At 35.7% G+C, this 13,450-nt stretch overlaps 1 protein-coding gene across 1 annotated transcript in view; it reads left to right on the forward strand.

The window, feature by feature from the left end:
• CEP192 (centrosomal protein 192) overlaps nt 1–13,450 on the forward strand; it is a 60,264-nt gene that overhangs the window by 21,784 nt on the left and 25,030 nt on the right. The window contains exons 18-30 of the mRNA XM_018081893.3: nt 500–648; nt 2,420–2,650; nt 4,086–4,211; nt 5,157–5,291; nt 5,512–5,575; nt 6,198–6,337; nt 6,450–6,542; nt 7,387–7,502; nt 9,010–9,186; nt 10,790–10,880; nt 11,553–11,729; nt 12,233–12,493; nt 12,713–12,822. Of these exons, the coding sequence (XP_017937382.3) occupies nt 500–648; nt 2,420–2,650; nt 4,086–4,211; nt 5,157–5,291; nt 5,512–5,575; nt 6,198–6,337; nt 6,450–6,542; nt 7,387–7,502; nt 9,010–9,186; nt 10,790–10,880; nt 11,553–11,729; nt 12,233–12,493; nt 12,713–12,822 (1,870 nt within the window). The remainder of the gene's footprint in view (nt 1–499; nt 649–2,419; nt 2,651–4,085; nt 4,212–5,156; nt 5,292–5,511; nt 5,576–6,197; nt 6,338–6,449; nt 6,543–7,386; nt 7,503–9,009; nt 9,187–10,789; nt 10,881–11,552; nt 11,730–12,232; nt 12,494–12,712; nt 12,823–13,450) is intronic.

A 13,450-nucleotide genomic window follows, 5' to 3' on the forward strand; every position in this document is an offset into this window, starting at 1 on the left:
TGACAACCTAGTGGGGTTGAAGATTTGAATTTGTGACAGTTTGTAGCTTGTTTATTGATTGTTCTAAGTCATTGATCTTGTTAGTGCATTTTAAAATAGTGAAATTTGAACTTCTTACTCGTTGCCCGTATTTATACCAACAAGATGTCATAGTACTGGTATTCAGATTTTCTGAGTTGGGCTAGTACTGATTCAGTTGTGACCAATGAGTAATTTATGAGTTGTGTATACATATATTTGATGGGTGTGTATAGAATGTACTATTTCCATAAATATTTATTTCTGTGAGAGTAGAACTTTAAGATGCAAATTAGAAATGATTGAAATTTCACATTTCAGACTTGTGGAAAACATCCTTATGAGAATGTTAAGAGTCAAACATTTCTTTGCCATAATGAAGCATTTGTCAGATAAGTTCATAAACTTGATATAGTGGCAGCCTGAGTGTTGTTTTGCTTCTAGGTACTTGAAACTAACAGGAGCATATTTTCTTCTGAAGGACAGGTAAAAATACCAGAAGAACTGAAGTTCCCTAATGCCTGTTGTGTGGGAATTGCATCACAGACGGTTCTTAGCATTTATAATCCAACTGACCGGTGGTTGCAGGTCAGCATTGGAATACTAAGTGTTTCAATTAATGGAGAAAAGGTAAGAGATTTTTTTTTTTTAAGCTGAATAATTCTGTAATCTTATCAGATGTCGTAGGTAAAATTAGAGCTCTCTGTACAGATTTGTAATTTCTCCCCCGTTTTATATTTAATATGCACGAAAGCAGTGCTACCTTCTCTCAGCCAGGCCACCTGACTTACTCCAACAAGTAGGCTTTGAGAGGTAAATGCCACATCACAGAATTGACTTGTAGAATTGTACTGTGTGCATGAAGTGTGGTAGGTTTGAGTTTACTGGTTCCCACCTTTGTGTATGCAAGAAAAGGCAGCCCTAGGAAAGAAAGCATCCACACTGAGAACTGTTACTGCTAAAACATTTTTGGCAGTTTGCTCCTATTTTTCTTGAAATCAGGTGATCTTGAGTGATGGAGAATGAGAAATATTTGGAGCAGATTTCAAGCTGGATGGATTGTAGGTAGCTTATAGGCCATAGATCAACTGTCTTGCACTTTAATTTTGTTAAATTTTATCTGCTTCTGTTATCGTAGTTATGGTTCCAGAAATAAAATATCTCAAGAACGTGACAGTGAGTTAGATTAAAGGTCTGTTAGTATGATTTAATGTCTTTTACTGATGAATACACTTAGTAGAGAAGAATATAAGAACAAACAAACATAGGGTACTCTGAGCTTCTGGCAGTTTGATACTTGGGAACTTTTGTGTTAGATGTTATTTCCGTTCATAATAGTTTGTGGTGGACTGCCCTTTCTCTAGTTAATCTGCTGAAATTATGTAGTGTTGTCCATAGTTCAGTTGTAGATTGTATACAGTACTGCTCTTTTCTTGATTTAAATCTGGTTCTTGCTGGTTTTGTTTGGTCTGTGTTACTGAGAAATAGCGAACAATGATTCACTTAATATATTGCAGCTTGTAAGTTTTATAAATCCCAATCGTATCCCTCCTTAGGCATGTTTTTCCAGCAGATGTAGCACATGTCTTTCCAGGAGTGTGACTTGTGGTTTTGCTGTCCTTTTTTCACCATGTTTCCTCTTTAAAGAACACCAAACCACACTTTTGTGTACGTATATATTTATACACATGCATATGAGAGTTACGATTTTTTACATGTTTTTCTAATAGCTCAGTATCATGGGGCTTTTATGCAACTATTCTAACCTGAGATTCTGTTGTATCAAGAGGTGATTATTTTAGATGAAATTGCTTTACAGTTATTTCCAGGAATAAATGTATGCATTTGTTTGCACAGTATAATTAAACTACATTTTTTTCAGTCAGCTCTGAGATACACGAAGTATGCATTACAGTCTGTCTTTCCTGCTTGAAAATTATCTACAAATATGTTCAGAACAGAAATTTTAAGACACTAGGATTGACCAGTGGCTTCCATACACCGACTTTCCAATTACTCTTCCACTATAGCTCTTCCTTCCATCTCTGATGGCAGAAAACACCAAATGGAGTTGGCTTTGTTTGTTTATTTTGCTGCTGTTCTTTCTCAAAAATCGGAGTTTCACATATGAATTCGTTTTTCCAGTGTCAGTCTTTCACTAGAAGCTGGAAAGAAATCCCAGCAATTTTCAGGCTGACTTATCTCTTTAAATTAAAAGAAAATGCCTACAGTTGGGTGAGATGGAAATGGGACATGAATATGAAGACACATTAATTAAATGGAGGGAAAACATATACGAAATGTCTGTGCTGAGCAGCGGTGCCATATAAATGTGGTGTTTGGAAAGAAATGACCCTCTGGCAAAAGGGCTGTTGAAAATGACAGGTATTTTCTTTTTCAGGTGGATCCTGTGAAGTATCAGTGTCTGGTTTTCAAGAACAACATCATCGTAGGATCCTATTCTACCAACGATCTGAAAATCCTTTTCTTACCTTCTCATTCGGGGATCTTTCAGTGTATTCTCAATGTTTCATCCTGGCCGGTTTCTGCAGATGCCGAGACAATCGTTCAGTCAGAAGCTTTGGCCAGTAGAGTGGTTCTGACAGCAGTCGCTGAAAATCCTCATTTAGAAGTAAGTAGCTGCTGATTGTGGGTCTTTTGTTGTTGAAATTTTATGAATAGTTTAATGACACTGGAAAATAATAGGGAATGCAGGATTGCTCCCAAAGAAACCTGGAATTTCATATGCTTTGAGTGGGAAGAGAATACAATAAAATGTTGGAGAAGCTTATTGCTGTCTGGGAAGCTGTAGTTGTGGAAAAGCACCTACTGGAAAAAAAAAAGGATTCTGACTGAAAAGAATAAATTAAAATGTATTACTTTTCCATTGTTAAAACAGTGGATGAGATCTTAAATGTCTAATGCTTCCTAGGTATCTACTGTGTTGGGTTGGACATTAAATGTAACAAAAAGCATTTGTTTCCAATTATAAGGATTTCTTTTTTTTTTTACATCAAGTAGACTTTATCTTGGTTTCTTATTACTTCCAGCTTGTTTATGGTTGTAGAGAATATTTTCTTATTTTGGATTAATTAAAAATTAAAGGTAAGTGGATGTATAAAATGCTTTTGTCTTGAGTCTTACCGTGAAGAACAACCAGGTAGGAGACAGTGTGACATTAAGAATTAAATCTGGCTTTGTGTAGAATGTAAGAGTATGGACAGGCAGAAATAGGCTTGATGATACTTTTGGAGGTTCCTGAACAAATTACCTGATAGTCTGTGTCATAGCTGATAAAAGTAAAATTTTCAGTCATTAGCCACAGCTTACAATTTTTTTTCCCTTTTAAGGTGGTCTGTTAACTTTCTTTCGGCTAAGTATATGTTTTAAAGTAATGAATGTACATGAATGCATATAGTTTTTAATGTCTCTTCCATAAATTTTAGTTTATTTTTAATGCATTTTTTTCTATGTAGTTTGTAAAAATCCTCCATTCTCTATGTTCTTCATGGGTTCATTCAAACTTGCTTCATATTAAAATTAAACCCTGTGGTCGGTCTCTATATTCTTGAGATTGGAAAAAGTACCAAATAAAAACTATATTTTGCTGCAGATCATGACACTTTAATGTTTTTAAACTAGCAAAAATTAACTTTTTTAGTTATTTTCTTAACTTTTAACTTGCTAAAATGGCTTTTTAAGTATCTAAAACTGACATTTCTTACTAGTTAACAATAATCATAGTTTAAACTTATTTTTTTTTTAAATTAGCCAAAATAATTTGATTGTCTACTGGGTTTTGGTGGGTGAATATTGCACTAAGATTGGCTTAATTAATTCAGGCAAAATATATGTGAGATAGCCAATTGGCTGTAACCACTTTTAATATGAAAGGAAACATATTTCTTAGACTTCTCTTACCCCAATAGGATGTTTGTATTATATGTGGATATAGCATTAAGAGGATGGAATAGGTGAATAACATCCTTACTTTCCTGGTGCTTTTGTATGGTAGTGTATTTTGGAGGTTTTCCTTCCTTCTGAATTCTTCTTTGTTTTAAAACCAGGTGGAACCAGGAAAAGGAGATTGTCTGGATTTTGGTGACTTAACTTATGGCAGTTGGAAGGCTCTTCCCCTAAAACTTATCAACAAAACCCATGCTTTTGTGCCAATTAGACTTATTATTAATGCAGTAAGTACAGTACACTTCCTGTATGTGCAAGTTAACATCTTGTGATACTGAATTTTAATACTCAAACACTCACTTTATGTTATATATCATTAAGAAATATACCCTGGACACTAGATGTAAGATTCCCAAGACATCTTTGGTTAGTCAGGAAATAAACTGGTTTTGCAGGTTAGTGATCTGAGTCTGCTGTAATGGTACAAAAACCAGTGCTGCTGGGATAGGTGTGGTTTTCTTGTTTCATGTGTGTTTGTTAGTTTTTGTAGCCTAGCAGTGGGCTTCTGCCTCTGACACTTGCTCTGATAGCACAGGGCAGCTGATAGCAAAAGGGTTGTGTTGCCTAAACCTTCCCTCTGAGAAGCTGAAGATATATTCCACTATTCAAATGGAACAGTTGACTGTTCAAAGAAGCAGCCAAGCTTGCTGCTAGCAAGTTTAACAGGAGCAAGAGCAGGACTCTTCGCTCTATAAGCTTTGTGTCCCACTAGAGAATAACCTGTATTAGAGGCTACAGGATTCTCCTCTCTGTATCTCTCTGGCAATGCAGATTTCAGGTTTTTGGCTAGGCTGGCTGCTGATTTGTGCTGTGGGAAGAGCTGGCCTTGTTTCCGTATATGGGAGAACAAGAACGGACTGGCCTTATGTTAAGGTGGATCGGGTTATTGTGGTGACTAATGATATTTGGTCTTCAACAGCCAAACTTCTTGGAAGCTTAAGCTAAGCAGATTCTACTTGTCCCCTTTTGCTGCAGAAGGATTTCCTACTATTTTTAGAGGGTTTGCTGGACTATCATATACTAACTGAAACTACAGGCTAATTTTTGATTTTTTTTTTTTTTCCCAAACTACTTGGAGAATTCAAAATTGTTTGGCATTTCTAGGCTTGGTCAGCATTGCTGTTAGTGACAATAAGAGATTTAATACTTGTAATACTTTATTTCTTTGACAGAATGCAGTAGCTTGGCGGTGCTTCACCTTTTCCAAGGAACCTGTTAATCCTTCTGATGAACAAATGGATGCAGTTTCTCAGACAACAGCTCCATCAGTTGTAAATCATGTGATACATGCAAGCTATGATGGGCAAGTAAGTAGTTTGTGGTTGGCTGATTCTTCCTGTTATTTGCTGTCTGAAATGGCAGTGCTGAATATCTGAGTTCACAGTAATGATTTTTGGGGAGTCTACCTGTTTGAGCAGTATAGTTTTGTTTAGGTTTTGTGGGTGGGGTTTTTGCTTGTGAGTTTTTTTCCCCCTCTCTTAATAGTTCTCTCCCTCCCATTAAGATGTCAACCAAATTCTTTTTCAGGATCCTGAAGCTTTGACAGTTTGGGTTCTTTTCCATGCACCTAAGAAACAAATTTCCTGTTCAGGTATAGCAATTTGATTTTCATTTTAACTGAAACAGATTTGACTTTTAGTGTATATGTGTGTTATAATTGCAGGAACAGGCTGTACACTTCAGATGAAACAGTCCATCTTGGGTTTATGTGTCCTAATATTTTGGGTATCACATTCAGTTTTAATAACTGTAGGAAACAGAATACTTCTATATCTTAATTCTTCATATATTATCAGGGACATTTATGCTTCAGTATCAAGCTGTACAAAGTTTGTACTGCAGGATGCATGGAATTTGGGTTACTCCTTTTGCTGAGGGAATTAAATCATCACTAAAGAAAACATTGCTTTGGTTGTAAAATAGATAAATTTGAAGAAATCTCTGATTTTTTCTGGCTTCCTGGATAGAAAATATTACATATATCAATTAGTTTGGCTAGTATGGTAGGATGGGGTTTTTTTGTTTGCATTAGGGACAATTTCAGTCACAACTGACAGAAAAGTAAAACTCTCAAGTAAGATCCTGTGCAACTTTAAAGAGGAAAGAAAAGTGTTGCCAGGGTAATGGGAGAGCTTCTGTTAATATCACCACAACATGAATATGTTAAGATTGAGCAGTAACTTGCTTTTGTTACTCATGAAATTTGTTTCTAGATCCCTTGGGTCCAGCGGATGAGTTCTTGGCAAGAGTGGATGTGGAAGTGGATAGTCCAGGACCTACCACTGTCATTAAAAGTATTTCTCTCCGAGCAAGAGCTGGAACAGCAAGGATACATGCTCCAAAGGACTTACAGGTTTGTTTGTGTTTCAAGAATATTTGCCTCTTTCTTGCCTCCTGTTTTTGTAATGTTCGTTTTTATTATGTATGTATATATACATACATACACATTTACTTTATTCTTGCAGAAAATACATCTGTCTGCTAGTGTGGGTTCAACAGCCAAACAGCAGCTGCCACTGAAAAATGCTGGAAACATTAGTGTATATTTGAAAGTTAAGGTACGTTGGTTTTTCCCTCTTGAAATCATGATTTCTGTGCTGTTAATACTATTGAAACTAGAGTTGAGCCTTGGGGTTTTAGCTCAACTCTGTGGCTTGACAAGAGGTTTATAAGTTTATGTAGAGAGAATGAAAGATAGCAAAGAGATTAGCTCATGTTATTGGAAAAAGCATATGGATGTTCTGTTGCTCAGCTTCGGTTGTATTTGTTTTAACAAAAATAACTTCATGATTTCTACTATATTTTAACAAGTATATAACAGGTATGTAAAAGCAGTGAACCCTGTGCTGCACAGCAGGTGTTAACTGGGTAGTAGAATAAAGCCTGTTTGGAGCAAAGATGAATATTATCTTTGGGAAACATCTATACTTTCTAACAAAGGTGCATCAGTTTTCAGTGTACATCTTGCCAACCCAAATACAAAGCGAGTTCTTTTCAGATATGCAATGTCTTTACTTGACTTTAATTCTTTTAGAGAATGCATGGAAAGTTTGGTCCCAGGTAACTAAAATGAAAGGGAACTAAATACTTTTGAAACTAGCATTTCAAAGTCAACAGAAGGAGCAGTTGGTCCCATTTTACATAAGAAAAAAATGAAATGGAGAGTTGTGAGCCCATCATTTTTCAGATCAGAGACCACAGAAATAGGATGTATGACTAGTATCACAAATGCCATGTTACGTGATGATAGTGGATGCTAATTGATAAAGTTTTGGAGATTCCAGGTGTATTTGAATTGTCTGAACTACAACAGATGTACTACCAAACTGTATTACGTCGTAGAAATGTTTATTCCCTTAAAATAAGTAAATAACCCTCCCTTTTCCCCTTGCATGCTTTCAGACATCAGATCAGGACAGCTGCTTTGCTGTTGAACCTGAGGGCCTTTTTCTTTTTCCTGGAGAAGAACAAGCAGTGACTGTCCTGTTTTTTCCAAAAAATGTAATAACTACAGAAAGGTAATATAACAGATTCTATGCTGCTTGTGTACTTTTGACATTAAGGTAGTAAATTGAAAGTTTACCTGCAAGAGAAACTTTGGCTTTAGTTGTTTTCACAAGAGTCCTCATCCATTACAAAAGGATTTTTGCTAGGGTTCACCTTTTCCATAGATTATCTGCCTCTTGTGCTATGTATAACTTAATGAATAGGTAATATTTTCCATCAAGAAATATTCTGAGATTTGTTTTGTATAAATAAATCTAGCAAGTCCCTGAAGCTCTTTATATGGTAGTTGTTTCTAAAGTACAACAAAGCTTCAAAATACTTCAGAAGCTCCTTCAGTCGCTTCCCTCTTCATCGGTCTGCTGAGGCAAGGGAAATGTTATTTTAATTTTACATATAAAAAAAACTCAAGCACTGATCAAGATCACAAATATTCATCAATTTTGCTTGCCACAATCAAATAAATGTTTGACTGTACATTCCGTACAGCATTGTACATGTTTCTTTTGCAGATGTACAGCATTCATAGTTTTGCACATAACACCTGTTAAACTTCATTCTGTGAAATAGACTTGATGGTTCAAGTGACCATTCTGGTGCCTTGTAAGAGTTTTTGGCAATGACAGGTGTCTGACTCATTTCTCCAGAGCAACCTTTGCTCTTTTGTTATATGTTTTCCATTTTCTGCTCTAACTGAGCAAGAATGGACAAAGGAGTATCTTCAAAGTATGTTAAGCTTCACTACCTAGCTTAACCAGGCCTACCCAGTGCATTAAATCAAACAATGAGAAGTTATGTGCTAGTGACAGTATGATCCTGTGGCATTATGCATAACTCCTTTGCTTTGCAGACTCAAGGTACTTGGGAGGGTTGGAAACTTTGCAGTCTACATGCAAGTGCTGCCAAAAGATTAATAAAATAACTCAGGATCCATGTTGCCTGCTGGTGAGATGCAGGGCTCTCTGTTAGCAGGCATCATAGGAATTCACTGGCAGCTAGAATGAAGGTTCTTGAGTTTTGTTCCTGGTATGGAGCATGTCTGTGCTATAGCAAATGCTTCAACCTATTATTTAAAAGCTTGATTTCCTTCCTTGTTGCTCCTGTGTATTTCAGACTTGTAAAAATTCAATGAAGTTTCTCAAGGTATTCAAAAGGCATCTCTTTAATCTACACAGAGACAGCTAGACACTGTTTCTTTCCGAAATCAGACTCAAAATAATCAGAAATTGGCTTGGACTAATTTACCTAACTGTAGTCTCTGAAATACTCGTCTGAACCATTTCCAGATGAAATACTTTGGAAGATTTCATGAAGTACATGTGGCCTGCGTATTTACAGCCCAAAGAATTTAAATTTGCTGTGCCTAAAGCTGACCTTTGTCATAAAATAAAAGGAAGTATTTGTATTTTCCCCTTAAGAAGGTTAAAAAAGCCTATCTGTAATTTTTTTTTCAGTTGTGTTGTTTTCATCAGCTAATCTTGTTCTGTTGTGGGATTTAAATTTATTTATTTATTTTTCAAGTACTTTGAAAATCCTTGTGCTGCCATCTGGGCCTCAGTATGATGTGGTGATAAAAGGTGAGGTGGAGTCTGAGAAAAATAGACCTGTGTCTACAGCTACTGGGTGCTCAGACATTCCACCCATTCTCTCCAACAAACAATTCATTGCCTGGGGAGCAGTATCACTCGGATCATCAGTGTAAGTATAAGTTGAACAGCCATTCATATAGAATATTGTGTTAAATATTTTATATTGCACTTATTTGAAGTGAAATTTCCTATTCACATTGATAATCCACAGGTGATAAACAAAGCTGTTTTATTCCTCGAGGGAAGCAGGGTACTACAATTATTTTTCTTGTGCAAGAAATTTTTGGAAACAAACTGTGATCTTGTTTGACCTTTGTGTATTCTTGAGGACTCATTAGCTATCATTAGAATAATATCTGATTCTGTAAGTTTCATATGTCATATAAGTAGAAATTAGGTGAAAAATATTTCCCATCTAACTTAATCCTTCAGATTAGTTCTTGTCTGGATTTTTTAAGTTGCAAGTTTACAGTTTCAGTGTTCTGTGATTTAATGGAACTGTTCATAATTTTCAGGACATACTTTGCTTCTTTTGTATGTAAAGGCTGCAAGTTTTACAGATCTCTGGACTTCTGATAAGTATTACTTTAGGGATTAATCCACTGTTGGTTGATACTGAACTTTTTGAGGAATCCAGTAATGTTCCTGGTTGTTTTAAAAGCAATCCATGTTTGCAGCCAAGAACCATTTCTAATAGCTACATTTCTATTTGTCTGTTTTCTTACAATAGTATGTTTCTAACATAGTAGTTTTGGCTATTTGATGTTTGGGAATTACTACTTCTTTCCTGTATACTGCTACCTTTTTATTTTCTTTCCTCCTGTAAAACATTTCTGATGAACCCTTGGTTTTAGGAAGCTGAAATTATTTTTATAATTTTGTTCCAACACAGTACAAAACAGTGTCTGTCACTGAAAATCAGGGAGAGGCTTTGCTCTCAATCTGTCCTTCTCTTTGAGAAGAGACTGTATGATCTGTTCTCTTAGGTTTTTACCAGTTTTAGCACTTGTCACATCCTTCTGTAAATGTTTTTTGACGTGTTAAAATGACAAATGCACTTGCTCTTCTTGCTGGAGATGTTTCCTACCTCTGTTGAGGAAAGATCTGAGTATCAGAAATCTGGTCAATGGTAGGATGTATCAGAGAGAAAAGAAATAGCTTCTTGGTCAACCTGATTCTGTCAAGTGACCATAACTTTCTGTGTTACAATTCAATTGAAAAGTACATGAAAAGGAAAAGTTATCCTTAATTTCCTTAATTTAGTTTTTTAAAACTGTTCCAGTGAAGCTGAGCTAGACTACTCACAAGATTGTTTCTGCATATCTAAGTGACTCTGGATAATTTAATCATAACTGTGTCTTACAGTGGGAATTTGTATGAAATTTTTGTATTGACACAACTACTGCTTGTTTTAAAAGTTCAAGCTGTTAAGTACAGTACTTGAACTTCAGAAAAACTATATTTTTATATATATATATATATTTGGGGATTGTTTTGCTATGTAAGTGTTCGTGTGTTATAGTGTATAATATTGTAGAATGTGTAAGTCTGAGAATACAGAAATAACTTTCTAGGTAACATTTTCTGTTTTTCCAAGAGGTGACTTTTTTCCGTTAAATTACTTCAAAATTTACTGTCTCATTTGTTTCCATGAATAAATACATGCAGTTAATTTGTATTTGCTGTAAAATCTAACTAAACATCTTTTTCAGACAGAAGAAGTTAACTCTAAGAAATGACTCTCCATCTGTGACCCAGCATTTAAGACTGTTAATAAGAGGCCAGGATCAAGACTGCTTTCAGGTGGCTGTCATTAAAATTTCACTTCAGTGTTTGACAGTTATCAGGCTGTGTTTACCCTGAAGTATTAGTAGCCCATATATTTGTTCTGAGACTGCCAAGATGAACATAGTAGCAGAGTTTAAGCTACACTGGCAATCTCGGGAACTGCAGTGCTGCTGCAAACTGGAGCTCAACTTAAACCTCTTTAAGCTGTTGTGTCACAGCAGAGTCAATACTTGGTGGAGTGAACCATCAGTGGCCCCTCCTGTAGGAGGGAGTCCAGGCAAAGACAGAGAAACTGGAATGAGCCTTTGGGAATTACTATATCTAAAGGGTTTTTTTGTTTTGTAGTTCACATGTGTTTCTATCCCCATTTTCCCTCAAATGTTCAGATTTTTTTAGATCTAAAATCTTAAACTGAAAGAGAATGCGCGTAGTGCTGGTAAGGTTCAGCGCTACCATACTGGGGATTGAAGACAAAAAACTGTCTAAACTGAGAGGCATTGACATGCTCCTTGTGGGAATATGGAGTATCTTGGGCTTTGTTGTCTTTTTCATTGCATCTTTAAATATATGCCATTAACTGAGTTAATCTGTATTTCGAAGAAGTTAATTTTGAGTTACTAGTGCAGTAAGTTTTGCTGCTATGTGTTTTTCTTGTTCTAGTCACTTCTAATGTCTTCATTTTTATAGCTGCAAAGTATATTTGGATCAGAAGAACGCTTCACTAGTCATTGGGAACTCAAAATCCGTCCCAAAGAAGATACTAACATATACTTGATGTTTACACCTACTCGAGTAACTTGCTGCTTTGCAAAGCTGGAAATCAAACAGCTGGGCATTCGATCACAGCCAGGAATTAAGTTTACTGTAAGAGTCCCAGCCTAACTTCTAATAATTTTAAATGTACATTTTTCGTAATTAAAATCTAGCACTTAATAGCTGTTTCTGTCAAAACCCTGAAACTTCAAGGTACACACTGTGGGTATCTGTACATTTGTTGAAGATTGTACAGGCACTAAATTTCACAGTTGGAACATTAGTGTCATCTTTGCATGCATTTTTTTTTCCTTGTGAAGGAAGAAGAAATGTTTTATGTACTATATTAAAAATAGCCTAAGATTTTAACTCAAAGTAGCAAAAAATACGAACTTGTCTTGTTCTATAAATAGACCTTCAATGAACTTTAAGTAGAACTTGAAAAAGATGGAATGGAGATGTAGGCCTTTCTAGTTCATGCAGAGTCTTTTCAGTTCACATTTTAAACACTGTCATTTGTTTTTCTGTAACTTTATGTAGTTTTCCATAGTTGTACGAAAGTTTTACTATTTTATTTTTTTTTTGTGGTGGTTTTTTTTTGTTTTCTCTCCCAGATACCATTGTCTGGATATGGAGGAACAAGCAATATAATTTTAGAAAACGTTAAAAAGTTGTCACATAGTTACATGGTCACACTGGATGGATTACTGTCGGCAAGACGGCGGAAAGCTTCCTTCCACATCAGAAACACGGGGGCTCGGGCTGCCTATGTTAGAGCACTGTGCTTGGCAAATGTACAGACCAAAACAGTGATGGATCCTCAAGTGGTGGTTGTGTCTCCAGAGAAGTTTGTACTAAGAGAAGGAACACACGAAGTAAGTACAGTACTTGATTCTGAGCATATTGTATTAATTAAAATGAAAATAAGAATGATCAGTGAAAATATCTGACTAGTTCTGTATTAAAATCTCACCTAACTTTTATTAAGTCCTGTTTCACTTGTATTGCAGTAATTTGTTGACTCATATTCCAAACATTCATACTAACAATAAGATTTTTTTTTTCCTGAGTATGTTGTCTATTTATTTTATCAGGTGGTTACTGTAACATGGAATCCAAAGGAAACATTCCATACAACAAACATGCTGGTATCAACAGTATTTTTTTTTTGTGGAGATGAAGTTTCTAGGCAGCAGTATCGCAGGTAAGATGTGCTTTGCTATTGTGACAGGTGTTTAATAAGAAGTTAGAACTAGAGGTGTGTGCTGCCACAAGTATGGTCTTAACATGCTTCCCAAAATAGCAAGAACAAACTGAAAGACAGTGATGATATGGAAAGATCTATTAGGTGTTACATCTGTAAGTTGTTGATGAGGGGTTTGGTTTATTCATTTGTCTTTGCTTACATACTGTAGCTACAATCCTAGTTAAGAGTTTTATTCTTTTACCATTCTTGAATTCAAGTGTCTTGGGTTTTGGGGTATGTTTTCTTTTTTGTATCAAAAGAGATTTGTGTGGTATCTCTTTGCAATACATATGTAACTTCAGTTTTGAAAGAAAAGGCTCATAAAAGGAATAGTACTGAATTAAGTTTTGAACAAGGTTTGCATCTTGGTTTGCTGAATTCTGTTGACGAAGACAGTATTTGAGTAGATGTGTGTTTGAGGGAAATAACATCCACATATGCTCGTAACACACTAAGGGAACTTGTAGCAAATATTTTGCTGATCTTAAATAGAGGCTGTGTTACTCTGAATTTCATTTTGTATGACTCACACACACAAAAAGGGCAAATTCTACTTGTAATGACTTAAGTGGCAGTCTTTGAGTGG

Source organism: Manacus vitellinus, unplaced genomic scaffold (assembly GCF_001715985.3).
Source record: "Manacus vitellinus isolate BGI_N305 unplaced genomic scaffold, ASM171598v3 scaffold_1_pilon, whole genome shotgun sequence".
Taxonomy (NCBI): domain Eukaryota; kingdom Metazoa; phylum Chordata; class Aves; order Passeriformes; family Pipridae; genus Manacus; species Manacus vitellinus.